Below are 27,092 nucleotides of genomic sequence, written 5' to 3'. Positions count from 1 at the left end.
TTATATCTAAATATATCATATAATCAAATAATAAAAAATAACAAATCTTTATTCAATCTATTCTTCTCTTTCGAAGCTTCCAAAACTACAGAAGCCACAACAATGACCATATTTGAACTTTTTTCAAAAAAAAAAAAAAAAAAACGTTCGAATGGTTTCAAATGGTTTTCTGTAGGGTTTCCAATGAAGAAAAGCGTTCGAATGAAGGAGGAACAAAAGGAAGTAAGCAGGCAAAGTCTAAATGAAAATAATATCACTTGCAAGATTTTAAAAAGATGAAAGAAAACCGAATGAAAGAGGAAAAGATTTGGAATGTCCAGAAGTGATCTATTCGACTATTGCCCCAAAGTATGTAAGAATTTGAAAGATTTCAAATGGTTTTCTTTAGGGTTAATGAAAGAAGAAAGTGAGCAAAAAAAGTAATTACTAGATTTTAAATTTTGCAAGCATGAGGTGAAAGTTCCCATTAATGACAAGTTTTCTAATCTTTATGTTTTAAGAGTGAAATTTTTACGTAGCATATGTTATTTCAATTATAGAATATTTGTGGTATATGTGAACAATTGTATTTTTTAGATTGTGTAGAAGCATTTAAAAGATTGCTTTATTTATTTATTTTTCTAATTTTTTTGTTTCGGTATTCTAATTCTTTTTTTCTTTTTTCAAAATAAAATTTATAATTTAGTATTATTGTTGAGAGGCCAAAAATATAGGCTTTTGTAGTTAAAAGGGTGTATTTTTCCTAACACAAAACCCACGGGCCAACATAGGAGAGCATGGGCCTTGCCTATAAATACTGTCTTCGTATTCAATCCCTTTTAGGGTTCCGCCTCCAACCCTTCTCTTCATTCCATCGGTAAGAACTCCAATACTTCATAATCTTCTTTACGGTTTTTGTTTTTGTTATTTTCATTCGAATCAAGAGAGGGCTGAGGCATTAAAAGGGGAGAGCAGTTTCAATCCGTGGCTCTGAAGAACTTGCAGGTTCTCTGTAGGTTGCCCTGCTTCTCCAGCCCTCTACAACCAAATTCCAAATGGTTTCATAGTACGGGTGATGTGCTTCCGAATGAATCGCTTCAGAGATTTAGCTCTCACACAGCTTCTTCTTTGATTCTGTTATTCATTCTGATTTCTTCTACACTCATCCGCCTCCATACGCCATTACATTTAAATCTGATTTGGTTTCTCCATTGCTTTTGTTGTTTATTGGAATTGAAACTGTGGCATTTGAGTGGGTGTATTTGGAAACTTCATATCTTATTGTTGGATAATTAGAATCAGATAGGTCGATGCTGCTAGAATCGCAATTGGAATCGTTCATGTTAGAGGTCGGAATGAATGTGTTTATTCCAAAATTTGGGGAAAATGTTAAGCCAATCATAATGAAATTCGATATTCACCAACCTTAGAACCTTAGATCTCTCCCAAAGTTAATTATTATCCCATATTTGGGTCTTTGAACTCTTCATAATGGGATTTGGTCTGAAGATTGTAGGGTTGTTTATTGAAACTGCATAAATCAAACCTTTCGTAAAACACAACTGAATACTGGCTGAAACCGAATTTTGTGGTTCGGTTTAGTTTTAATTTGAACCACATTATTTTGGAAATAGAAGAAATTAATATACATACATGTTTTTGCACCAACACCTAAAAATGCCAAAGAAACGATGGTCAAAGAGGAACATTGTCAAGAATAAGGGTATAATTCCTAGTTTGTTTGCTGTACCTTTATTCAAACACATTCATAATCAAGGTTGTTGTATCATAATTTTAGGAAAATCTGAGGCTGAAACTCATTTCTATTTTGTAAATTTTTTATTGATTTTAAGGAATTTAAAATCAATTTCACTCCAATTTACATTCAAAATCATTTAATACTTACTAAAATGTTCTCTATGAATTGGAAGGTGGTAAGTGATGACAAAAGAGAGGGCAATAAGAAAGTGAGAACCCGTGAACAATGATTTCATATTACATTGGTTGTATTAGATCATTGACTTAGGTATAGTTATCAAACATGAAAGATTGGACTGTAGTTACAGTAGTAGAATGTGAGCACAAAGTGAAAGAATAAATTCTACGGTATTGAAAAAACAAACACAATTGATTAAAAAACTTTTGTTCAAGATAGCTCTTTTCTTGCCATGCGGCACTCGGGCAATCCCGTCTTGGTGACTAAGACACTCTCTTCTTAGTGACTAAGTTAGTCTAAACTTCTTGAAAACATATTAGACACAATTGAAAAGAGTTATTAGGAACAAGCCAAGTGTCACAAGTCTTCGTGATAGTGGACGTAAACTACATTAAACATGAGTACAAGCCTTTTTAAATTCAGAAGAGGAAAGGTTTTTAAAATAACAATTTTGACTCATTTTACCTAACTCTATATGTTAACTCGTTTTGTTTAATTTTAGTGTGATTTGCCGGTGACCATTACTAAATGATGCTAAGGAAAAAACAAAATAAAATATTTGAAAAGGTTGGACAAAGAATGTCTAGTGAGTGAGGTTTTTTATGAACACTTTTACAAATCAAATGTTATCTGCAATCATTTTAATCAAAACATGCGGCATAAACATCTTGCATCTCAATAGATAATACATTGTTTGGCCCATCGATTAAGGAGAGGCAAAGTAATACTCTTAATCCATTTGTTTCTTCTCTTTTCTCCTTTCTCCACTTAATTCTTTCATTTTCCAATATAATCATTCTCTTTCTTCTCCTTTTTCTCTTTCCTAATTTACTTCTTCTCTCTTTTTCATTTATTTATTATTCTTTTCAAATTAATCATCTTATTTCTCTTCTTTCCCAAACAATTTAATTCACGGCTCTTCTTCTTCTTCATTCTCTTTGAATCGTTCTCACAAAGAAAAAATAGTTAATAAATGAATGAAAAAATATTAAAAATGAAAGAAAAAATAAAAACAAAATACAATTTTTTTTGCAGGATTGGTAATACGAACTTAAAATACAATTTTTTTTTTGTATTCTATTTACGGTACAATTTGAAGAAACATATTTTACATAAATTAAACAAAATAATACAATTTGTCTCTATTGTGTATTGTGTGTATGGTCCAATTTTTTATTTTATACAAAATCAAGTTAAAAATGTATACATATTTGCCCTAGAAATGAAGTATAAACATTATTTTAATACAATTTTTTGTCATTTTAAACAAAATAAATAAGTTTAGACAAAAAAAAATTAATACAATTTCTGTTTGTAACAGAAAACATTTCATAAGCATTTTTTACACATTGAAAAAAAGAACATATTTTTTTAATGTATTGGATTTACGAATCAAATTGAATTACAAATTGAAGACAGATGAAAAATTAAATAACACAATTTCTATGTGAATTGAATTTACAGTATAAATTTCATAAACATATTTTACATAATCAAAAGAAAGATTAATACTTTACTTTGTGTACTTGATTTAATCTTAACAAAGAAAGAAAAAACTACTATACAAATGGAAAAAAAAAAAACTTTACTTTTGAATATTAGGTGTACGTTACAAGTAAAAAAAATATTTATACAAAATCAACAAAAAAAAATCAATACAAATTTAAAAAAATATTTATACAAAATCAACAAAAAAATAAATATAAATTTTTTGTGAAAGTTTGGATTAGGGTACAACCTAACTAAAAAAGTGTTTTGAATACAATTTTTTATTGTAGAGATTTTATGGTACGAACAATTTACACAAATGCAAAAAATATTAGCACATTTTTCATTTTGTATTGGGTTCACAAAAAAAAAAAAAAACAATAATTTCATTTCCATGAAAAAAATAACTATGTATTTTTTCTCATATTGGGGTTAATGTACAAATAAAAAAAATTACACAAATGAAAAAAAATACAATTTTTTTGTCATAATCCTTCTCCCAAACAAGGATTATAATAATCCCCCATAATTCATTCACTTAATTCTTCCCCCAAACAAGAATTATAAATAATCATTCATATTCCTTTCACTTAATCATTCCCTTTCACTTATTTCTTCCCTCAAACAAGGATTATAATAATTTTTTCCTCCACTTAATCCCCCCTTCTTATTCCTTTTCCTCCTTATTCCTTTCCTTTTCCCAAACGGCCCAAGTTCAAAGCAATTCCTTCCCATAGGTTAGGTAGTAACACAACTCAAATTCCTTTAGTAACATTCATAAATTGAATCGGGGGACATTTTCCTTTTTAAATCAAGTGTAAGGCTCGTATCGCATAGAGACACGTTTGTTCTTACAATTTCATCATCTTATTGCATAATCATTCTGCATGTTAGTTACATCTTTGTACCATTTTCTCTACTCAAACGTTTACCACTTTTGCCAAGTTGCAGTTATGTGGAGAGGTTTCAATGCCAGAACACATACCAAGCAAGGAGCATCCCATACCAGATCAAACAACAAGTATGTGACATTTTATTTCATAACACACAACAACTAATATAACATTCTATTCGAGATCACACAACAAGAATAAAACATCTTTATCTCAGACTACACAACAAGGATAAGACATTTCACCCTAGAACACACAGTAAGTGTGAGGCTTCTCATGCATAGTGTACAAGGGATATCTCAATTCACGCCAATCCTTACACATTTTAAAATTCACATCTTTGGAAGCATAGTTGAAATCATTTATATTCGAGGTTTCAAAGAAAACATATTAAAAGATTTAAACACATTGGGAATCTCTTTTTGCTTTGAAAACGTTTTAAGGAATAACCACTCACAAATAAGTTGGCTTCGTTGCCTACTTTTTAGCTCTGAATCCTCCTGTACTTCCTTGAACTTCACTTTGGTTTTAAGCTTTTGAAAATGTATGAAAATCTTGGAAATTCTCTCAATTCTTTCTCAAACAAACCTAAAGTAGAAACAACTTCAAAATGGACAGACTTCACCTATTTATAAGCCTTTCTGATGGAGTTTTTTTAATGTAGAAATGATGACTTTTGTCTGGTGGCAGGGTGGTCCATTCACAAGGCACCACATGTCTCTACCAAATCCTTATTTTGGATTTGGATTGGGTAGAGAGGTCAAATCAATTGTCAACCTACTAACGCAAGGGCTATGTCGCCATTTTTGAGTGAAGTGAGCTCAGTGCCTAATAGTTCATCGCGTCAAATTTTTCAATAAGCTCTCTTTTATCGCATGGACTGTCTTCGTCACATAGTGCCTTGTCGCATAAATGATAGATCACAATAAGAGTCTTACACTAAGTGTAACGACCCATCTTTTCTATCTAAGTCGAAATCATTATTTAAAACAAAATACTTTGGTTGACAGAAAATATGGTAAAATTTATTTGAAATCATAATAATCAAGGAAAACATAGTTCGGGCCCTATTTCAAACAAATAAAATTTAAAAGTATTGTTTACAAAATCACTATCCATAAACTCAGTTCAATCACAAATACTTAAGTAAAGGATTTTAAAAAAAACGGTAAGTGGAAGCTAGTTTGAAGAAAGTGCTAGGTCCCCATATGGCAGTCATGCATCCTTCTTGTCCCTCATCGGTTTGCCTCTCTTATTACGCCTACCTAAAAAGTTAAACACAAAATGGTGAGTATAAAAATACCTAGTAAGAGACCCACTACTGGTTCCGCTAGGAGTAAAATTATTAACTTCTTATTAGTTGGTACCCTACATCATAACAATCTTGTGATCTCGTAGGATGCACATAATCAGTCTAATGCTCCCAAAGGATGCACATATCAGTCTTGTACTCCCGAAAGATGCACATATCAGTCTTGTGCTCGAGAAGGATGCACCTATCAGTCTAGTGCTCCTGAAGAATGTAGCTATCAGTCGAGTGTTCCCGAAGGATGCACCTATCAGTCTAATGCTCCCAAGGATTCACAACAAGTGGTGATTTTGTAGGGCATCTACAAGGCACACTACCTTATGGATAAAGCTAAAAATTCCCCTCAGTCCATTCTAACATTTTAAACAGTCAATTTAATTTACAATTCAAGCTACCATCATATCATTCTTTCAGTTCAACACATATACAGTCAATTTACACAAATCAGCACCTAGTCAAACATTAGCATAACATTTGCTCAAACAATTATACTTATACATAATTAAACATCACTCATCTCAGTTCAATCAATTCAATCTACAATACACTATCTATACATTAACATAACAGTCAACAACCCTCAATTCAATCAGTTCAATGCTCTCAGATCAGTCATCATATCCAAATTCAAATATCAGTCAACCAACCTCAGTTCAGGAAAATCCATACAATCAATACATCTCAATTTCATTATTGAGTTCAGTAGTAGGAACCCCTTACCTTAACGTTGCCTAAGCTTCTTGCGAACCTAAGTCCAATGAAACCAATCCTAAACATAAGCAACAGACAATCAATATTTTTCCAAATAATATCATCTATCTCATTCACCCAAATGTGAATTTGACACTTACCCAAGCAAATGGAGAATCGACTCCAAACGAAGTTTAGTGTGAATCTCAAGGTTTCAAGCACAACTTCTCCAAAATCACCTTAATAAACAAACGACACCCAATCAATTAATCCAACCTTAATGCTTACCGTAGCTAAGAAACATCGTTACAAAACCCACAATTTCTCACTGTGAAACAAACTTACAACAAGATAGTGGCAGCGACTTTGAATAGATGAAATCAATGCGTGCAAAACAGATCTGTATAAGAATGAAGGTGGACGTCGAACCCGCGGCTGGAAAACGAGGAGTCGCACGATGACGCTTTGATAGACCAAAGTGACTTGAGTTGGCCGAACTTGAATTGTTGCATATGCATCTTGTGACTTCTTCGATTCTCTTCAGCTGATAATACTATCGTGTTGAAGCATATATTAAAGTTGTTGACGTGGAAGAATTGCGTATGATGTTTCTTTTTATTCTGTCTAATATTATGTATAGACAAGAGGATTTTGTTTTATTTTAATGAGATCTAAGTACCTAGATTTTTTATGAATTACCTTTGTTTGCTACAGACAAAAATTGGACTTAGGAATTGTAGGGGAAGTGCAGTTGCAAGTTAACCTCTGTAAAGTCTACACTTAATATATGGGTTTCTTTCCTTGAGCAGTGTTAAGAAAATGTAGCAGTCAAGTTGGTCTTTTTTTACTTTGCATGTTCTACATGTTTTTTTTTTGCTTGTGAATCTTATACTATTTCTTGTATAATATTTCTAAAGGTTAAACATAGAGAAAGGAGAGCTCAAAGTGAATCTCAATTGGCTGCAGACGAAGGTGTTTGAAAGAATGTCACAGTGATATATGAAATATACGTAAAACTAAGGGATTGGGGTGGTTTTGATTTCACATTATTTTTGTTAACACTAGTATTATAATTCATTATTCTAACAATGAATTAGCATGTTTGTTTTGATTTTCTAGAAGCAACTTAACGTCTTCATCCATATAAACAACAACTTTTTTTCTTTTACTTTCTCTATTTTGTCATTGTTGAGGTTTATTGAGTTTCAGGTGGAGGTTTGCTTAGTTTGACAGCAACCCTGAGAATTACTACCCATTCCAATAGTGAGATTCTTTTGATATTAATTGTTTTCGTATTCAAAGAATTAATTATTTTCGTACTCAAGTTGTTGTTTTCATGTGAGTGATATCTATAGACATGGATGTTCTTTTTTTTTTTTTTTTCTTTGTAACGTAACACCATGGAAAGAAGTTTTTTTTCTTTTCTTTTAGTGTTTGGCTACCATTGAGCTTTCAAAGTTTATTTTCTCTTGTCAATTCCTACATATCCATAACAGTAATGATTTGTTTGTTTGAATGCTTGATGATGAGATTGATTTTGCCATCAGGATAAGCTAAGGTTCCTCTAGAAGGCCATGTCCTTGTGTATAGAATAGATCATTTCAAACAAATGTAATTGTTTGTTTTCTTTTATTGAAATGCCCCTTAACTTTCATGGTACTTTGCTTAAACTTTTCCATTGTCAGTTCTACAAAAGAATCTATAGAGAAAAATGTATTTTTTTTTTGTGTTTATAGGAGTTATGAGGGAGGCTGTTGACTGCTTTCTTCGTTACTATTAATATTTTTCATTTTTAGATCAACTAAGATCCATTAGGAGCTCAAATATAGAAAATTCGAAGTGAAATTCAGAAGTTGCAAGCTGAGCTTATGTTCTATAAGGTTTGATGCAATCTTTTTCTTTCTTAAATTTGCTTGCTAAAAAAAATGTATTTGCGGATGGAGAAAATATTGGCCTCTATCAACAGAATTTTGCAGATTTTAGATTTAATATTCCTCAGGTTGTAAATAATATTTTGGTCTTAGAAAGATAACGGTTGTCATCACTTGGTTCTGTGCATAACTAGCTCTAATTGTAAGTTTCACATTGGTAGTTTCAATTTGTTTTGCTTCAATTTTACACTTAATTTTACCAATAATTGCAGTCTTCTATTACATATATTTGACTAATCGATTTAGTTTCAAACATTTTTATCTTTTACTTGAATTATATGATAGTATTTAGAAACGTATTTATTCCACATTTTTTATTTAAAGTTGTCTTGTTAAAATTCTAAAGATTAAATGGTTGATTTAGATATTGTTTGTAGAATGATTGAAGTCATATTGGGTTGAAAGCTAAGCGATTGTGTAGATAGTTAAGCGATCGTTGAAGGTTGAAGACTGCAAAGGTGTTTAGGATTTATTATTTAAGTCTTGTATTAGAATCTTGTTTAATGTATTATTGTATAATGCATATATAAACATAATATTAAAATTTCATTTTGTATATACATATGTAAAAGAGAAATATTGTAGTTTATAAAGTAATATTAATTTTATTTATTTGTGACGTAAGAAAAAATATTTATCTATATGAATCCATAATGTCGGTTTTTAATTATTTGACAAAATAAAAAAGTGGACAATGATACAACTATTTAATAAAAATAAATTTGAAAAAATAGACCCAGAAACAAGGCTTAAATCGACAATGTTCGGTTCTTTAATGTCGGTTTATAACTGACATCAAAGGTCAATCGACATTAAAGACCTTCAATAACACCATCAAAGATGTCGGTTTAAAAATGACATTAAAAGCAAAAAGGTGTTCAAGGTGAAGTGTGACAATTATCGTATATTTATTTGTTATCTTATGATTGTTGTTTGGTATAGATCCTATATTTATTCACTTCCTTAACTTTATGTGACTGCAATTTTCTTTTTCCAACAACGAATGCCAAATCACCATTCTTGAGGGTTGACTCGAAAAATTAGGTATGAGATGGTTGTTTGATTACTTTGATATTCAGTTAATTGTTATATGATATTACTAATCGCCAATAATATTGAATGTTACCTTATTGTTGTTTAATTACTATTTTATTCTAATTGTTAGCTTCTCATTATTGATGTCAAATATATGAGATTTGTTGACATTTTTTACAAATCAATAATTTGTTTTACTCTCGACACGTTTGCATGTCAAGTGTTTTTTTTAAATTATATATTTTAAAATATCTTCAGACCTAATTACTATTTGATACTAATTAATTGTTACTGATATCAATTGTTATATTATATTGTTGTTTGATTGGTTGTTATTTAATTATTGTATTATTATTATTTGATATAGATTATAATATGATTGAGAATGATATATATTATTATTTGATTATTGTCTCATTATTATTTAATTATAAATGATATCTTTGTTATCTAATTTTTGAATGATTACTATCTGATACTGATTATAAATAATATTGAATTGTCATTTGAGAACGTTGTTATCTGATTGTTATTTAACATTGATTTTTATTTGATACAATAGGGTAATTATATTGATTTATTATTTAACTATTTTGTGTTTACTATTTGATATCCATTATTATTAAAGATATTGCTGATACACTTGGAATATGGGTCATAGTGGCCATGGGTTTGTAAGCTTTTATTGGTTGTTGTCTGATGCACTCAAGACTTAGCTTTGATGTGCTTCTTAACCTGTTTTAATTTGATTGAAGTAAAAGAGCCAAAATTGATAAAAGAACTTGTTAATTATATTATAAATATTGATATAATAACGTAGATGATCATTAATGTGCTTAGTGGCCATATAACCACATGTCTTCCTATCAACCATCCAACATTCATGTCACGTGTCCATAAGAGACTCACTCTTAGTGACCATGTAAGTCATCCATGCTTGTGAAATTACCTATAAATAATGACATTTGGTGGGTTTGTAACTATAAACAAGGTTGGAGGAAAATCTAAAGAAATGAGATATAGTGAGAAATTTAAGATTTCTAATTACTTAATTATTTTATTGTTTTTCTTAATTTTCTTATTTCTTTGTTTCTTTATTTATATTATTTATATATTATATTATATTATTATTTTAACGTAGGATGTTTTTAAAAATAGCAAAATAAATTAAAATATTTACAAACTATAACAAAATTTTGAATTCTATTGATGATAGTTTTCTATAACTGTAGCATATCAATGTCTATCAGTGATAAAATTTGGTGTAGGTTATAAATGTTAGGTAAAATTTGTTGTTTTTGAACCTTTCCCTTTTAATATTATATATTATTTTAAAAATTTTTGTATTCCAAATATGCTCCATTTTCACAACAAATTATAAAATTTGAGTTTCTCGCCCTAATCTCCCCTCGAGTTTTCAAACAATAACCTTTGAGAAAAAGATAAAATTTAAATAGGTATTAATAAATTGAAAAACTTTAGAAAATGAAGTCGCTAATCCCCCACAAGATACATACAAGAGGGCCACCACACTCTCTATTACCAACCACAACAAAAATCAAATCAATTAAAACTTTCCATCATCATTCAATTGGCTCAAAATAAAAGATAGAAGGAAAAAACATAAATGAGAGGTAAAAAACTATAACAAACCAAAAAAATATTTATATAGTATAGAACAATTTTAAAAACGGAAAAAGCCTACAGATTCATCGTGTGAAATATCAAAAATATCATATGATTAATCAACCACACATAAACGCAAAAAACTTGGTACACGATCGTTCAAATATTGATATACGGTTGTTTAGCTCTTGGTACACGATCGTATACCAATATCTAAACGATCTTGGTTCACGATTGTGTACCAATATCTATATGATCTTGATTGTAAACCAAAATCGTTTATATTTAGTACAAGATTGTGTACCAATATAGTTTACATTTGGTACACAATCATGTACTAAGATCTAAACTTTTTTTTTTGTTGAAAATTGTGTTCTCAAGATATTTTATATTTGATACATGATGTTGCACTAAAATCGTTTAAACCTTGGTACACGATCATTGAGATCCAGAAGTGAAAATATATGAGAGATGACGAAGAAGAAATAAATTCTAAAGAAGAAAACAAAAAAATCACAAACAAGAACAATTAAAAATATATAAAAAAAGAAATAATGCGAATAAATTAATAATATAAATAAGAGATAAATAAATTACCAAAAAATAAGTAGAAAAAGAACTGAAAAATAGTCAAAAACTAAATCTCGAATTTATAAAAATATTTTAATAAATTGATGGGTTTTTTAATTTTTATTTTGTGATGACAATAAATATTGAAGTGTTTTTGTTATATTAATCAAAATTAAGTGGTAAAAAAGGAAGTAAAAAGTTAATTGGGAAATTGACAAAAATAGGCCAAAAATGGGGTATAAATAGAGTTTTAGGATTGATTGTAGAAAAGTTGAGATTTAGGATAAATTGGAGGTGAAATGACGAAAATACCCTCTTTTAATTTTAATTCACATTTGCTCTTCTCTTCTTTTCCAACCCCTCTCTCTCTCTCTTCAATGTCATTCACCTGAAGAAAAAAAACAGAATTGCGAACGCAGCCTTCTTCTCCTCTCCTCATAGATTACGTAAAGGGAAAAAAAAAGAAGAATCCTTCTCTTGCAGTCTCATAGATTACGTAAAGAAAAAAGAAGCATTTCTCCTCCTTCTCATAGATTATGTAAAGGAAAAAGAAAAAAGAAAAACTCATTTGCGATTCTTCTCCTCTCTCAAAAGTTTGTCAACTTTCCGCTTTACTCCGGTGTCGTTCATCATCTACTCCGGCGAACATCTCACGCATTGTGGTTTGTTTTAATTTTTAAATCCGAATCTGAATTGTGTTGTGTTATATGTATATATATTTTTGCATCTTAAATGTATATAATCAAATATTATTTTTTATTGTTTCAAGTTGATTTAGGGTTGATTTAAGGTTGCTTTATAGATGTTTCAAATGATGTTAGCAATTTATCATTATTATTATTTTATCTCGCAAACATCTGGTAGACATCTCGCAAACATCTCGCAGACATCTTGCAGGTTCTTAAATTGAAATGTTTAATCTGAAATGAATTGATTTAGGGTGACTTTTAGCTATTGTTTTTGTATCTCGCAATATCCTAAACATTTTGTAGCTGTCAAGATCGTAAACATGTAGGGTGTGACTATGCACGTTTTATTTAGTATTTACCTACTGTTTTTTAATAAACTTTGTTTATGTGATATGTCAAATGCTAACTTCAAATCATTTTTTGCAGCAATTGAAAAGTATAAGGTGGTTTAAGGATGTCACATATTCCCATGTTAGTGCGTTACGGTGGTATGTGGGATGAGAGGCGAAGAAAATACGAAGGAGGCATGTTAAAAGGCATCGTTGTCAGTAAAGAAATAACACATAAAGATTTACAGGCAGAATTATATGACCTTGCAGAAGTTGACCCTTCAAAGTTCGACGTAATGATAAGATGCATATATGAGATAAAAGTGGAACACGAAGCTCCTACATTTGAGTTAAGCAATGACCGTGATTTGAAGTTTTATCTTCTTAGTGAAAATCCATTAAAGGTCCCTTTATACGTCTCATTTGAGCCTAAAAGTAATCAAAGCAAAAAAGTGTTAAGCAAAGATTACAATTCAGTATCTGGCAGCAACCAAGCTCATAACTTAAACCCTCATCCTCCAATTGTAATGGATACATTAAATGAGAATGAAGTCCATGTTCGTGAAGTTGAAGTTGGCTTGTGTGATAACGTGATAGGGACCACTTCGGCTATATGGGAATCATATGAGTCATATGATTCGAAAGATGAGACTTTTACATGGGAGCCAGTAGAGATGAATAGTGAATCATTTGACATCCCACAACATAGAGATGGTCCTACAAAAGATTGCAAAGGAAAATCTAAAGTTCGTTACAGCTCTTCTAGCCAAAAGTTGAAGACAGACATGAATGATTGGTCCGAAGAAAGCTCTACAAGTGAGGAGTTTGATGTAGGACAAATATTTTTTTCCAAAAAAGATTTGTCAATGAGATTAAGTGTCTTGGCAATGAAAAAAAATTTTCAGTTTGTAGTAAAAAAGTCTACAAAAGAGGTTCTCTTTGTTAGATGCATTGACAACAAGTGTGGTTGGAGACTGCGAGCGATGAGATTGAAGGATTCAAATATATTTAAGATTAAAAAGTATGTCAAAGTTCATTCGTGTTCTCTTGACGTTTTGAATCGTGACCATAGGCAAGCAAAATCTTGGGTTGTTGGAGAATTAATAAAGTCAAAGTTCAAGGGAGTCGGTCGTCTATACAAACCGCGTGATATCATAGAAGACATGAGGCAAGACTATGGCATAAATATGAGTTATGAAAAAGCATGGCGCGCTAGAGAAAATGCGTATGAACGAGTGCGCGGGTGTCCTGAAGAGTCATATAATCTATTGCTTAGATATGGTGAAGCTCTCAAACTTGCAAATGTAGGTACAATATTTCACATGGAACTTGAAGATAATCGTTTCTTCAAATATCTTTTTATGGCTGTTGGTCCATGTGTTCGAGGATTCTTAAACTGCATTAGACCGGTTATAGTCATGGATGGAACATTCCTTAAGAACAAATATCGGGGTCAGTTGATAGTTGCTGTTTGCTTGGATGGTAACAATCAAATTTATCCTCTTGCCTTTGGAGTGGTGGACAGAGAAACAGATGCTTCAATACAGTGGTTCTTAGAGAAATTGAAAGGTGCAATAGGAGAGGTGCCTAATCTAGGCTTCGTGACAGATCGAAAAACATGTTTTTCTAAGTGTATTGCATCGGTTTTTCCCTCCGCATTCCATGGACTTTGTGTCCAACACTTGACTCAAAATTTGAATGATAAATACAAGAATGACACTATAGCTACTTTGTTTTACAATGCATCTAGAACATACCGTGAATCAACGTTCTCAGAAGCGTGGAGAAGTATTCTTGCATTTCCTAATGATTCAGGAAAATATTTAAACGATGTTGGAATAACACGTTGGTCTCGTTTTCACTGTCCAGGAAGACGATATAATATGATGACAACAAATATAGCAGAGTCCATGAATTCTATACTGAAAGAACCTAGAGATTTGCCTATTGCTTCATTCCTTGAACATGTTCGAGCTTTGCTACAACGTTGGTTTTGGGAGCGTCGAGAAGAAGGCATTAAAGTGACGTCTACATTGACTAAATGGGCAGAGTTAGTTCTACAAAAGAAACAAGAACGAGCTTTGACAATGAAAGTCAACCCAATTGATTGTTACCAATTCCATGTTAAAGATTTAGATAAAGAGGAGGTCATAAATCTTCATACTCAAGAGTGCACTTGTAAGGAGTTTCAAGCTGAGCAACTACCATGCGCACATGCCATTGCTGTTGCACGGGATCGCAATATAAATGTTTATAGCTTATGTGCTAACTATTACACTAATGAATGTTTGTTGGCAGCATATTCGGAGGCCGTCTACCCAGTTGGGAATCAGTCGGAATGGAAGACAACCGAAGAATATGTACATATGACTGTCTTACCTCCGAAAGTAGTCAAAAGAGTTGGTCGACCGAAGAAAAAGAGGATTCCAAGTGTCGGTGAAGCACCAAAATTGCATAAATGTGGTCGATGTAAAGAAACAGGCCACAATAGATTAACGTGTACCAATCCAATTTCATACATCCAGAAGTCGAGCATACAAGATTAGTACCCGTCTTGGTACGTAGTAATAGTTTTATACTTGCTTGGTTTGTGCTTGCGTTGTTTGCATGATCACGATGTAAAAAAGGTTCATTTTTTTAATGCAGGTGGAAGATGCTTATAAAATTGTGTCCTGTGTTGTTTGCAAGATCACTAAAGTCATCTCACTGACAATTCTAAGTTGAAGACTTTTCTTCTGCAACTTCAAGACTTTCCTTCTCTTTTTTTTTTATCCTACAGTGAACTGTTTATAGAATATTTACTCCTTTGGCATTTCAAGCTTTTTGAGAAAGACTTGAAATCCTATTATGACAATATTGTGTGCTTTAGAACTCAATAAATGCTCTCCTTTTGCTACTGCAGTATTAATGATGCAAATCTTGCTGATTACTTTTAGTTTTTACATTCATCTTCAAGGTTCAGCCTCTGTTAGTTTTTACAAGGTTCAGCCCTTGCTGATTACTTAAAGGTTCAGCCCTTGCTGCATTTGAAGCCTCTTGCTGATTACTTAAAGTGTGCAGTAGTAATAAATGCAAAGCTTTTGCTACTTTTAGTTTTTACAAGGTTCAGCCTCTTCAAGCATATGAACCACCATTTGCATGAAGGGCCTTGTAGATGGAATCTTAGTCGTGCAGCGAAGTGCGATCCTTACCACTTTGACTGCGTTCTCCACTTTGATATGCTGGGATCTACCATCTCTTTCAGATTACCTTTTAGATATCTCATTCTGCTTTCCTGTTGTTTTCCTGGCAGTTGTCTTAGAAAATGGGCTTCTTTTATGTTGGTACTTCCATTAGAACAACTCCAAAGCTGCAAAGAATAATGTTTGAACAATCCATGAGAAGTAAATAATATTGTGTGCTTTAGAACTCAATAACTGCTCTCCTTTTGCTACTGCAGTAGTAATGATTCAAATCTTCAAGCATATGAACCACCTCTTCAAGCATAGTAATCTCAAGCATAGTAATCTCAATGCAGTAGTAATGAGTTGACTCTGAAAGTTCAGGTAGTAGCAAGACTGAGCTAATTTTAAGTAATGTATAAAGCCGGCTGGTTAACAGCAAAGGTACAGAACAAGACACAGATCAAAATGCTGCTATTGGTAATGAGGATCAATTGTTCGTACATAAGATGTTTTTATAATGAAAACCTGCTACGTGAGGCTATATATAAATCAGTTCCGCAGCCACCATAAACCTCTGCTCCACCACCGGTAACACATCAAAAATGTCTATATAAAAGTTCTGCACACTTTACAATTTTTCACCTGCATTGTTGTACATTATATAAAAGTTCTGCACACTTTACAATTTTCCAAGATAATGAAATAAAAAATTGCATACCAAAAAACAAAAATGGTCTTCATTCCATTATATAAAACTATTTATGTACATAGTTTGGAACATATACAATTCCTTCGAAAGTTGAAACTGAAAGTCAATACATGGGATTGTTGGTCCATAATTGAAATGCCAATTGTTTTCTAAAATATGACATGTTTTCTTGACATAATGTAGCTACATCTAAACCAGAAGCTTCATATTCGAAATACTTAATTGTAAATACACCACAATCACTATTGTTGCGTTGAAGTGGAATGGAGTCGACAATGACAAGTGGCCAAGGTTCCTTGTGTGTTGATGATCCGCCTCTCCTAACAAAGAATCCAGTAGCATCGAGCAAATTTGGCACCATCTCTTGAATTGGCTCTAATATGCTTCTCATATCTTCGGCACTCGTCAGCGACGGAAGCGAATCCCATACCTTAACTTGACAACGTACCAAGTCCAAGCATAATAGAATCCAATGATTGCCATGGATATTGAATGGAGAGTAAATGTAATCAACATTCACCCAAGGATCTTGACAGTCTTGTTTTGATCCGACAACATAGTCAACCAACCGATACTCCTCCTTCCAGTGAAATGGTCGATTCTCTTTAATACATTCTTGGTATTCAGGCCACTTCGCAACTAATAGTCGCTGGAAGGAAAAAAAACACACATGCATGTATACAATGAGACAATAAGACAAATATCAAAAGCAAACTCAGTACATAAAGTATGGTTGCGAGTACAAACCATGAATAGTGTGTCTACAGTTGTGAAGTTTTGAGCAGTAGGTATCATGGCTGTCTTAATGTTGAAGCGAATGAGAAGAAACAGTGCATCCAAATGCTAATAGAAACAAAATAAAGCATTTAATTCGGTTATGCGATCAAACCAACTTCTTGAAGGTACTAAGTGCTCTAAAACTGTAAATAAGAAATAATGAGAAAAGTTCTAACCTCATCCGCCAACCACCGACGACACATGAACAAGTCTCTGAAAAACTCCTTCGATTTTTTCCCGTGAAAAGTTTCACGCACCTCATCTTTCGTACGCTTGTCTGTGATCCAAGCTCTGAGTCGATCTAAATGGGCGTCAGGTATTTTGTGCATAGGATCATAGACGGATGGTTGAGACTGAGAGGTGGTGGTGATTGATTTTGTAGTCCGTTTATCTAAAGCTGTGAAGGGGGTTGACAAGTATACACTTGCACGCTTGCTACGTGCGGGCCGAACATGTGGTCGTTCAGTGGATAATGGTTCTATTTCCATGACGTCTGAATCAAAATAAGTAAGACTTTTTACTCCAATTTCCTCGTTCAAATCGTCAACGACGTCTACTGGCTCCTCCGAATGAATATGAACCTTCTTATCCAACTCATCCATTGTGTCATCCTCCGTGCGGTTTGCTTCGACACCCTATGGAAGGTCAAAATGCATTACTAAGGATAAAGCATTAGTAAGGATGATTTTCACCCCACTACAGAACTTTGATTCCTAACCTGCTTTTGACGTTCAACATGTTTCACCCCATCACTTGTGTCATCCTCCTTGGGCATCCTCAACCAAGAAGGTGTACCGGGTGTGTCAACATCTTCGGTCTGGGCATCATGACCTTCAACTCCCGTGCAGTCTCCTTCTTCACCCTTTGGAAATGTCAAAATGTATTGGTAACGTTAAACAAACTTTGAAAATGTTAAACAAACTTTGATTCCTAACCTTTTTTTGAACTTCAAGGTGTTTCAATATAGTCGACAGCATTGATTTTAGGCTTTCACGTTCATTCTCGAGAACCGCTACTCGATATTTGAGTTTTCGAACAACTTCTTTCATCTTAGACTTCCACTTCTTCTTTTTCTTACTCTTTTTGCAGTCATTGTCATCATTACTAGCTTCTCCTGGTCGTTTTGAATCACCATTCTTCTCAGAAACGGTGTTATATGGATGAGTTTTCTCAACAAGTTCCCCTGAAGACATTCTTAGATGCTCCTCCTCTTCAGGCATCATCTCAATTACCACGTTAATTAAGAACTACAAAGTGGAAATGTAGTTAGTTAGTCAAAACATAAAGGAACAAAGTCATGCATTCGGTAAGTTACTGTTTGTTGATACTTACCATTGGTGAGTCAAACACCTGCCTCTGTAGGACATGAGACTTCGGCGATAGTTCGCACACCCACCTCAGCATTCGTGGTATTGCATCGTTGCTTACTTTATGTACACCACATTCAGTGATGGTTGGTATAGACTCATATGCCCAAACCTATTCCATGTTCAACAAAACAAGTTTAGCAAGTGTCCCAAGATATATGTATATATAAATATGTGCATAGGAAGTAAAGTAACATACCTGTAACGCCTGCGGAAATCCCATGACAGTATATTTTGTCTTAGTTGATTTATTCTTTCCCTTGGCATGTTGCATGTCCAAGGCTCGTTTTAAGGCAGAAAGTGTACGTCCAAAAACCAACCCTCCCCAATCGTAATTGTTAAATGTGGTCCAATCATCTGCAATCCTAAATAAAGTTCGGTCCACTTTCGTCCGCCTATCTTTTCCTAACAATGACATCTCTATAAAGTAAACTAGAGCTAATTTAACTATGTCATCGTCATCGTCATCCCCCTCGTATTCCACAAATGTGTCCTCTAAGTCACTTATATAAATACACTTTTTTTGTTCGAAGAACTTCTCCAACAACCTACTATTCCCAACCAAATCAATAGGCTCTGGTTGAGAACTCCATAGACCCGTCATCATATTAAATTCTCTCCTTCCAAAACTGCACACGACTTCTCCTATCTTGAAACTTATGTGATCAACCCTTTCATCTTCCACCTCTCTTAACAATAAGTAGTGGATGAGCGGCCCATTAAAGATTATATTCAGATCCAAAAAGTGGCCGAACTTTGTATTTCTAAATAAGGTTAATTGATCCGGTTTCAATTTAGCCTTTATTGTACGTGTACTGTTTTCTAAATGTGCTAAACTACTTACTATAGACTGAAAATGATGAGCAGGGTCAATCTTGTACATGGGACCGTTAGTTGATGTCGAAGCCATACTGAGACCTGCATAAAAAAAAAAAACTAATTAAATATAATTGCATAAGAGACTTACTTAACATGGATGCACTAGCATCTTGGGACTTCTACTCAAAATTTTGGAAGGTGAGAGATAGGTGCTGATAGGTGAGAGATGATGAAAAACTTCAAGGCAAAGTTGCTAAGTCTAATAGAATTGCTAACCCTATAGCCTTAACACCTAGTAGACTAGCTAAACATGCATTCTAAACCGTTTAGGAAGTTTACACTCTTATATTGGGACTTCTACTCAAAATTTTGGAAGGTGAGAGATAGGTGCTGATAGGTGAGAGATGATGGAAAACTTCAAGGCAAAGTTGCTAAGTCTAATACAATTGCTAACCCTATAGCCTTAACACCTAGTAGACTAGCTAAACATGCATTCTAAACCGTTTAGGAAGTTTACACTCTTATATTGGGACTTCTACTCAAAATTTTGGAAGGTGAGAGATAGGTGCTGATAGGTGAGAGATGATGGAAAACTTCAAGGCAAAGTTGCTAAGTCTAATACAATTGCTAACCCTATAGCCTTAACACCTAGAAGACTAGCTAAACATGCATTCTAAACGGTTTAGGAAGTTAACACTCTTATATTGGGACTTCTACTCAAAATTTTGGAAGGTGAGAGATAGGTGCTGATAGGTGAGAGATGATGGAAAACTTCAAGGCAAAGTTGCTAAGTCTAATACAATTGCTAACCCTATAGCCTTAACACCTAGTAGACTAGCTAAACATGCATTCTAAACCGTTTAGGAAGTTTACACTCTTATATTGGGACTTCTACTCAAAATTTTGGAAGGTGAGAGATAGGTGCTGATAGGTGAGAGATGATGGAAAACTTCAAGGCAAAGTTGCTAAGTCTAATACAATTGCTAACCCTATAGCCTTAACACCTAGTAGACTAGCTAAACATGCATTCTAAACCGTTTAGGAAGTTTACACTCTTATATTGGGACTTCTACTCAAAATTTTGGAAGGTGAGAGATAGGTGCTGATAGGTGAGAGATGATGGAAAACTTCAAGGCAAAGTTGCTAAGTCTAATACAATTGCTAACCCTATAGCCTTAACACCTAGTAGACTAGCTAAACATGCATTCTAAACGGTTTAGGAAGTTTACACTCTTATATTGGGACTTCTACTCAAAATTTTGGAAGGTGAGAGATAGGTGCTGATAGGTGAGAGATGATGGAAAACTTCAAGGCAAAGTTGCTAAGTCTAATACAATTGCTAACCCTATAGCCTTAACACCTAGTAGACTAGCTAAACATGCATTCTAAACCGTTTAGGAAGTTTACACTCTTATATTGGGACTTCTACTCAAAATTTTGGAAGGTGAGAGATAGGTGCTGATAGGTGAGAGATGATGGAAAACTTCAAGGCAAAGTTGCTAAGTCTAATACAATTGCTAACCCTATAGCCTTAACACCTAGTAGACTAGCTAAACATGCATTCTAAACCGTTTAGGAAGTTTACACTCTTATATTGGGACTTCTACTCAAAATTTTGGAAGGTGAGAGATAGGTGCTGATAGGTGAGAGATGATGGAAAACTTCAAGGCAAAGTTGCTAAGTCTAATACAATTGCTAACCCTATAGCCTTAACACCTAGTAGACTAGCTAAACATGCATTCTAAACGGTTTAGGAAGTTTACACTCTTATATTGGGACTTCTACTCAAAATTTTGGAAGGTGAGAGATAGGTGCTGATAGGTGAGAGATGATGGAAAACTTCAAGGCAAAGTTGCTAAGTCTAATACAATTGCTAACCCTATAGCCTTAACACCTAGAAGACTAGCTAAACATGCATTCTAAACGGTTTAGGAAGTTAACACTCTTATATTGGGACTTCTACTCAAAATTTTGGAAGGTGAGAGATAGGTGCTGATAGGTGAGAGATGATGGAAAACTTCAAGGCAAAGTTGCTAAGTCTAATACAATTGCTAACCCTATAGCCTTAACACCTAGTAGACTAGCTAAACATGCATTCTAAACCGTTTAGGAAGTTTACACTCTTATATTGGGACTTCTACTCAAAATTTTGGAAGGTGAGAGATAGGTGCTGATAGGTGAGAGATGATGGAAAACTTCAAGGCAAAGTTGCTAAGTCTAATACAATTGCTAACCCTATAGCCTTAACACCTAGTAGACTAGCTAAACATGCATTCTAAACCGTTTAGGAAGTTTACACTCTTATATTGGGACTTCTACTCAAAATTTTGGAAGGTGAGAGATAGGTGCTGATAGGTGAGAGATGATGGAAAACTTCAAGGCAAAGTTGCTAAGTCTAATACAATTGCTAACCCTATAGCCTTAACACCTAGTAGACTAGCTAAACATGCATTCTAAACGGTTTAGGAAGTTTACACTCTTATATTGGGACTTCTACTCAAAATTTTGGAAGGTGAGAGATAGGTGCTGATAGGTGAGAGATGATGGAAAACTTCAAGGCAAAGTTGCTAAGTCTAATACAATTGCTAACCCTATAGCCTTAACACCTAGTAGACTAGCTAAACATGCATTCTAAACGGTTTAGGAAGTTAACACTCTTATATTGGGACTTCTACTCAAAATTTTGGAAGGTGAGAGATAGGTGCTGATAGGTGAGAGATGATGGAAAACTTCAAGGCAAAGGAAATGGTCTTTCAACAATGCAGCTTATGATAATGTCTTTAGAATACAATATTTAGAATGCATGTTTAGCACATATCTATTGTACTGGTAACTTTGCAGAGTTTATATGGGATACCAAATATATGTTCGAATTCAAGTTCTAAACTCCAAGGTATGGTTTTTCTATTATTACAGTACATTGCAAAGGAAATGGTTTTTCTTCCTAAAAACAGAATGGCTCCCACGGTTCTCTATGTCTGTGTGCATATGACATGCATTTCTTCTCCAAAATGTGCCAAAAACAAAAAACTCACATCTTAACAGACAACTTAAACAAACAAGATGGAATACTGTAATAATAAATAAGCTACAACAGACTAACTCTAAAAAAAAAACTGAGATTTTATTACTCACTTGACTTCAAAGATGATGGATACGGCACTGCCAATGTAGAGGAGTGGATAAGAAATGGAGAGGTCCGGTGAAAACAAACCTGAAATCGAAATGGATGGAAGTGGAGAAGCGTCCGCCGGAGATGAAGTCGAAATGGAGACCCGTGCAGAAGAAATGGAGACGTTCGGTGAACAAGTTGAAATCGGAAAATATAGCGGAGAGTCGTGAAGAAGAAATGGATGGAAGTGGAGAAGAAATGGACGGAAGAGAAAAACGTTCACCGGAGGCGGGAGAGAGTTGAAGAGGGTAACTGCAGACGCGGGAGAGTTCAAATGCGAGTTTACGTTTTTCTTTTGAACGGCCTTCTGTCTTCGGGTTGAAGAAAAGGAAAAAGAAGAAAAGAGGAAGGAAAATAAAAGAGGGTATTTTCGTCATTTCACCTCCAATTTATCCTAAATCTCAACTTTTCTACAATCAATCCTAAAACTCTATTTCTACCCCATTTTTGGCCTATTTTTGTCAATTCCCCAAGTTAATTAAAAGGAGGAGAGATGAGATTTGATTGGAGGAGGAAAGAAGTGAAGTATTTGGGTTTCACATTTGAAAGTGGAGGACAATGAATAAGAACGTGGAATGTAAGGACATTTTTGGAATTAAGAATAAATAAAATTAAAAAAATTAAAACTTTGTGGTAATTCAACCATTACAAATATTAAAGATACATCTACAAATATTTGTCTATTCAAAATGAAAAAGCAGTCACTCAATTCAATTTTCACCAACATATTAAATGCCATCTTCCTAAATAAGTTTATAATGATTTAATCCACAGTAGCTCAAAATAATTAATCACCCTTTTCTCTACTACACAATCATACCTGATCTCAGACTATTATGTTTTAGTATCTAATAATTATTTTGAACCCTATAATTGGGCTTCATCAATTATACTAAAATATTTTTTTTTTTATTACAAGTCTTACATTATTTGTGAAGAGAATAAGGTTTAATATTGTATTACGTACAACAGACATGTTACTAAAATGTATGAATAAGGGTTAAAATAATTAACATATATCACATACACGAAAATATTTTAATATCATGATAAATATGTTTAACACAAACTCTCTCGTAGGCTTCGTATCAAACAAAGTTCATTTCTTTAATGTACTTCTCTTCTACATGAATCATACAAAATTTGTATTGCTAGTCTTTCTTCTCAATTAAATTTGAACATCAACAACTACAATTTTTAAAAGAAGAAATTAATTCTAAGCTTCACAATTTTACTCATTATGTTAAAAAATAATCATGTTTAATATTGAATAATGTAAGTTTGTTCCAACTGATTGAGCTAAATACATAGGCATAGAATGGAAGAATTCCATGACTTAAAGAGGACCAACTAGTGATTGTGATGACAACAAAAGTAGGGGTGGGTAGGTAGGTGAAGAAGTGAAAGAGGGTTATTGCTTGGTGAGTCATATGATGGTATTGTTGGGGAAGAAAGTGTTGATTTTTTTGTTTAATGTGGAAAATGGTATAGCTGTTGTGGGCATTGTCTATGCTGTTGTTTTGAAAGAGAAATGCCCAATTGAATTGAATGCTCAAAGTGATGATGATTATAATTAATTCTTCACACGCTTTGCCAATCCATAACGACAATGACACCACACCCCTTCTCTATGTAATTACAAAAATTTCCAAACTCATCAAGATATCAAAATTTCATCCTCTTCTTTAGATAAAGACATCCATTCAAATAATTGAAACGCTTCACACACTATGAGGAAGGGAACGTCCTAAAAAAAATAAAAAAAATAAAAATCACTTACTCATGTCTATCTGATTTCATAGTATTACTCTACTACGAGTCGAAATACAGAGAGTTCTCATTGTATTTATTAGATAAAATATACTATATCATCTAAAATTAATGGATGGGGTAGTTGGTCTCTTTTTACAAAAAAAATTAAAAGATGAATATTGTTAATTGTAAAAATAAAGGGAATGATGATAAAAGAAACTAGAAGGGTTAAAGAGATCCTTTAGTCACACCCACCAACATTATTTATAACCCAAAGTTTTTTTTTTTTGGTTAAGGCAACACAAATCTCTAATCAAGAATTAAAAAAATTCTAACATAGGAGGGAGGTTTTTGGTGAGATCTAAATGCAAGAAAGTTAAAGAAAGCAATTAAGTGTTTTTGGGGATTTTATGATAAGGCACAAGAGATAAAAAAAAGGGTTAAAGTATTCGATCAATTAAAGTGGAAATGAGAATTTGTAGCAATCATTATATTATTAAACAAAAATATTACAATCAATTACAATCCTAACCTTACTCAATGAACGACACTAATTTCTTCAAGATTCATACTAAATTTATTGAACAAATTTTCATCTCAGCGGTTTCAATGCATTCTTTAAATTTACACTAAGATTCTAGATTTTTAATGTTATGATATTATGTGACGACCCCAACTTTTTAAACTAAGTTGAGGTCCTTACTTTAACCCAAAGTGTCATGCTCCACTCCAACTGTCACTCCATGCAACCAGATGAGGGACATGCCAACTAGACATCCATCGTGTGTCTCTCCACATATGTGTTGAGAAGTCTCTAAGATTCAAGTAAAGAACTTGGCAAAGAGGCAAGTTAAGGAAGTTGTTTCGCTTACTAAGTATTCACGCGTCATCATCTTCGCCATGTTCTTTACTTGAACCTTAGAGACTTCTCAGCATGTGCTAGGCGGCAAAAGCATGGAAAATAACCTCTAAGACAACATTAGCCTTTTTAAGTGGCTTGGCAATCTTGGAACTTGCTAGGCGAGAAAGACTAAACTATGTGCTAGGCGAGAAGGCATTATGAGGTTAGCTAGCAAACTTAAATTGGGCATACAAGGCTAGACATGAAAAGCTATAGAGGTTAGTTGGCGTTTTAATGATGCTAGGCGTTTTGGACAAGTTATGTGGCAAACTTATGGCAATCGGTTAAAGGCTAATCCAAGTGTCTTAAGCTGATCACATGCATTTTTATGACCAAGGTGGACGTGGATTAGAAGCAGGAGGTTTAATAAGGAGATTAAGAGGCGAATTAAGTAAGTAGGAGGTGTCATTTCATTCTCATGCAAGACTCCACTATAAATAGGCAACTTCACTCAAGGAATTCTCACAATCCACTAGTGTCATTTCTCTCAAATTTCTCTCAAAAGTTTAGAAATGTGTCTACTTATTAGAAGAGAACTACTATTAAAATTGGAGGTGATAAGTTTGACGTTTAGACCAAGAAAAGGCAAGAAGGTTATTTTGGAGGAGAATACGAACAAGATAGACATTTTTCTCTCCACAGGACTCGTTAGAAAGATTTTAGCTTTGAAATTTTGAGGTAAGAAAAGTTAAGTCATTTTAAAGTAACTTTGTAGAAGAAAGTTTTCCCAAAAAAGTTATGGATTTTAAGTTATGATTTTTTAAATTTGGGTCATGTTTTGAAGACGAAAAAGTAATTATGGATAATGAGCCAATGACAAGCATGTCTAGGCAAGATGAGCGGGGCTTTATATTGTTTAGAGGTTATTTAGGCTTATTTGAGGCTCACAACAAAATTAGGCGGTAAAGAATGCACCTAAGCTACGCGCATGACCTTGCAAAGAGGTTAATGTTCAGGGTTATGCGTGCAGCACAATGCGCACAAGGCGCACGATGAGGGGCATGTTGGGCATGTGGCTAGAACGCATGCAACACCTCATTGTGAGGTTAGCACGTGGCAAGGCCCCCAAGCCATGAGGCCATGCGTGCATGCCAAGCCCAACAACTACCTTAGTGATCGCCGAAGGGCCATTTTTTTTGTCTATTTTGGTTGTGTTATTATTTTTGGAAGTTTTAAGGAAAATTTTGGATATTTTCATGACCAAAGGATTAAATATAGAATTTTTCAGATCAAGGAGGCTTTAAAGAAATTTCCTAACCAAGGATCCGTTCAAGTATAGTGAGTAACACATTGATTTAAAAAATATTTATAAAGCATGGTTTTCAAGTTATTGTTCAAAGATATGATTTATGATAAATGATTATTGAACTGATGTTTCAAGCTATACTATGTTTGAATGATTTACTGATGAAAGCGAATGAAATATTTCAACGTTTCCAATATGTTTTATCCTAGCCCAAATATTTCACGAGACCTATTAAATACATGTAGTTAACTCCATACTGATAGTAGGGTTGATGAGCCTATAGTTTATAGGCCATCAGGAAGTGTATATTTATTATGCCTTAAAGGAGGAGGATTATAGTGAAAGTTGTTTCCCATCGATTGTTCCATCTTAAAATGAAGAGGTCTAATACTGCCTATGGCTATGGATCATGTTTTCCAAAAGCTATCGAAAATTCAATGTTTCAAGTATCATGTTATGAAATGACTCTTTATTGATAAATGATAAATTAAGCTTCAGTTTTATATTGAAACTATTTATGAAAACTTGTTTTTCACTATATCTTTTGACTTAATTACCCTTTCAAAATGTTTTTCTTCCTTCCAGGTACAAATTATGAATCTCTATGTGCTAAATTTACTGTTGCTAGACCAAATTAATTTTCAGTCATGAAAGGAAATGATTTATTTAAAAGTATTGTTATGCTTTTATACTTCTATGTCTTATACATT

The 27,092-nt window shown here is 33.4% G+C and overlaps 2 protein-coding genes and 1 long non-coding RNA gene across 3 annotated transcripts; 2 read left to right on the top strand and 1 right to left on the bottom strand.

The window, feature by feature from the left end:
* The first annotated feature begins 649 nt into the window (after positions 1 to 649).
* Positions 650 to 7,619, top strand: LOC116403704. The gene is made up of 3 exons (XR_004216528.1): positions 650 to 856; positions 4,355 to 4,424; positions 7,213 to 7,619. It is a non-coding gene; the product is annotated as an uncharacterized LOC116403704 (long non-coding RNA).
* Positions 7,620 to 11,803: 4,184 nt separating this feature from the next.
* LOC116403672 lies at positions 11,804 to 15,417 on the top strand. Its single transcript, XM_031885083.1, has 3 exons — positions 11,804 to 12,119; positions 12,573 to 15,032; positions 15,122 to 15,417. Exon 2 carries the CDS (start codon positions 12,601 to 12,603, stop codon positions 15,019 to 15,021), a length of 2,421 nt encoding a protein of 806 aa, XP_031740943.1. The 5' UTR covers positions 11,804 to 12,119; positions 12,573 to 12,600; the 3' UTR covers positions 15,022 to 15,032; positions 15,122 to 15,417.
* A 986-nt stretch (positions 15,418 to 16,403) lies between these two features.
* Positions 16,404 to 22,657, bottom strand: LOC116403673. Its single transcript, XM_031885106.1, has 9 exons — positions 22,526 to 22,657; positions 19,337 to 19,410; positions 18,692 to 18,700; positions 18,458 to 18,604; positions 18,061 to 18,372; positions 17,844 to 17,987; positions 17,302 to 17,760; positions 17,096 to 17,191; positions 16,404 to 16,997 (listed from the first exon to the last, which is right to left on the bottom strand). Exons 2-9 carry the CDS (start codon positions 19,400 to 19,402, stop codon positions 16,452 to 16,454), a joined length of 1,779 nt encoding a protein of 592 aa, XP_031740966.1. The 5' UTR covers positions 19,403 to 19,410; positions 22,526 to 22,657; the 3' UTR covers positions 16,404 to 16,451.
* Between the last annotated feature and the right edge of the window lie 4,435 nt (positions 22,658 to 27,092).

The sequence above is a fragment of the Cucumis sativus genome, chromosome 5 (assembly GCF_000004075.3).
Source record: "Cucumis sativus cultivar 9930 chromosome 5, Cucumber_9930_V3, whole genome shotgun sequence".
Taxonomy (NCBI): Eukaryota; Viridiplantae; Streptophyta; class Magnoliopsida; order Cucurbitales; family Cucurbitaceae; genus Cucumis; species Cucumis sativus.
Note: the sequence above shows the minus strand (reverse complement) of the source record. Positions and strands in the feature narration are given on the sequence as shown.

Coding starts and splice junctions, on each gene's coding strand:
- LOC116403672 (XM_031885083.1), top strand. CDS start 12,601: ATGTCACATATTCCCATGTTAGTGCGTTACGGTGGTATGTGGGATGAG.
- LOC116403673 (XM_031885106.1), bottom strand. CDS start 19,402: ATGGCTTCGACATCAACTAACGGTCCCATGTACAAGATTGACCCTGCT. Junction 17,988..18,060: donor ACCTTGAAGTTCAAAAAAAG/GTTAGGAATCAA, acceptor ACATTTCCAAAG/GGTGAAGAAGGAGACTGCAC. Junction 17,192..17,301: donor GTCGGTGGTTGGCGGATGAG/GTTAGAACTTTT, acceptor TGTTTCTATTAG/CATTTGGATGCACTGTTTCT.